This window comes from Emiliania huxleyi (assembly GCF_000372725.1).
Source record: "Emiliania huxleyi CCMP1516 unplaced genomic scaffold EMIHUscaffold_5650, whole genome shotgun sequence".
Taxonomy (NCBI): domain Eukaryota; phylum Haptophyta; order Isochrysidales; family Noelaerhabdaceae; genus Emiliania; species Emiliania huxleyi.
In genome coordinates this window covers 1-1,546 of record NW_005197762.1, presented here as the reverse complement: position 1 = coordinate 1,546, position 1,546 = coordinate 1, and the positions used below count along the sequence as shown (strand labels likewise).

At 86.4% G+C, this 1,546-nt stretch overlaps 1 protein-coding gene across 1 annotated transcript; it reads right to left on the bottom strand.

The window, feature by feature from the left end:
* Positions 1-50: 50 nt before the first annotated feature.
* Positions 51-1,546, bottom strand: EMIHUDRAFT_124537 (hypothetical protein; the record flags this gene model as incomplete). Its single annotated transcript, XM_005765130.1, has 1 exon — positions 51-1,546. A coding segment is annotated over one exon (1,496 nt), but the record flags the coding sequence as incomplete, so codon positions are not given.

Below are 1,546 nucleotides of genomic sequence, written 5' to 3'. Positions count from 1 at the left end.
CGCGCTCGTCGCTGTCGCCATCGCCGCCTCCACGCCTCCGCCTCCGGCACCGCCTCCGCCGGCCCCGCCGCCGCCCTCGCCGCCACCGCCGTCGCTGTCGCCCTCGCCGCCGCCGCCGGCCCCGCCGCCACCTGCCCCTCCGCCGCCCACTCCGCCGCCGCCGTCGCTGTCGCCCTCGCCGCCGCCGCCGGCTCCGCCGCCACCGGCCCCGCCGCCGCCCACTCCGCCGCCGCCGTCGCTGTCGCCCTCGCCGCCTCCCACGCCGCCGCCTCCGGCACCGCCTCCGCCGGCCCCTCCGCCGCCCACTCCGCCGCCGCCGTCGCTGTCGCCCTCGCCGCCGCCGCCGGCTCCGCCGCCACCGGCCCCGCCGCCGCCCACTCCGCCGCCGCCGTCGCTGTCGCCCTCGCCGCCGCCGCCGGCCCCGCCGCCACCTGCCCCTCCGCCGCCCACTCCGCCGCCTCCGTCGCTGTCGCCCTCGCCGCCGCCGCCGGCCCCGCCGCCACCGGCCCCTCCGCAGCCCACTCCGCCGCCGCCGTCGCTGTCGCCCTCGCCGCCGCCGCCGGCTCCGCCGCCTCCGGCACCGCCGCCGCCGGCCCCTCCGCCGCCCTCGTCGCCGCAGCCGTCGCTGTCGCCCTCGCCGCCGCCGCCGGCCCCGCCGCCGCCGGCCCCTCCGCCGCCCACTCCGCCGCCGCCGTCGCTGTCGCCCTCGCCGCCGCCTCCGGCACCGCAGCCACCGGCCCCTCCGCCGCCCACTCCACTGTCGCTGTCGCCCTCGCCGCCGCCGCCGGCCCCGCCGCCGCCGGCCCCTCCGCCGCCCACTCCGCCGCCGCCGTCGCTGTCGCCCTCGCCGCCGCCGCCGGCCCCTCCGCCGCCGTCGCTGTTGCCCTCGCCGCCTCCCACGCCGCCGCCTTCGGCACCGCCGCCGCCGGCCCCTCCGCCGCCCTCGCCGCCGCCGCCGTCGCTGTCGCCCTCGCCGCCGCCGCCGGCCCCGCCGCCGCCGTCGCTGTCGCCACCGTCGCTGTCGCCCTCGCCGCCTCCCACGCCGCCGCCTCCGGCACCGCCGCCACCGGCCCCTCCGCCGCCCACTCCGCCGCCGCCGTCGCTGTCGCCCTCGCCGCCGCCGCCGGCCCCGCCGCCACCGGCCCCTCCACCGCCCACTCCGCCGCCGCCGTCGCTGTCGCCCTCGCCGCCGCCGCCGGCCCCGCCGCCACCGGCCCCTCCGCCGCCCACTCCGCCGCCGCCGTCGCTGTCGCCCTCGCCGCCGCCGCCTGCGCCTCCGCCGCCGTCGCCGCCGCCACCGTCGCTGTCGCCGTCACCGCCTCCCACGCCGCCGCCTCCGGCACCGCCGCCGCCGGCGCCTCCGCCGCCGTCGCCGCCGCCGCCGTCGCTGTCGCCCTCGCCGCCTCCCACGGCCGCCGCCGGCTGCACCGTCGCCGCCGGCGCCTTCGCCGGCGTCGCCGCCGCCGCCGTCGCTGTCGCCCTCACCGCCTCCGACGCCGTCGGCTTCCGCAGCGCCGACGTCGGCTCCGTCGGCACCCTCGGCGCC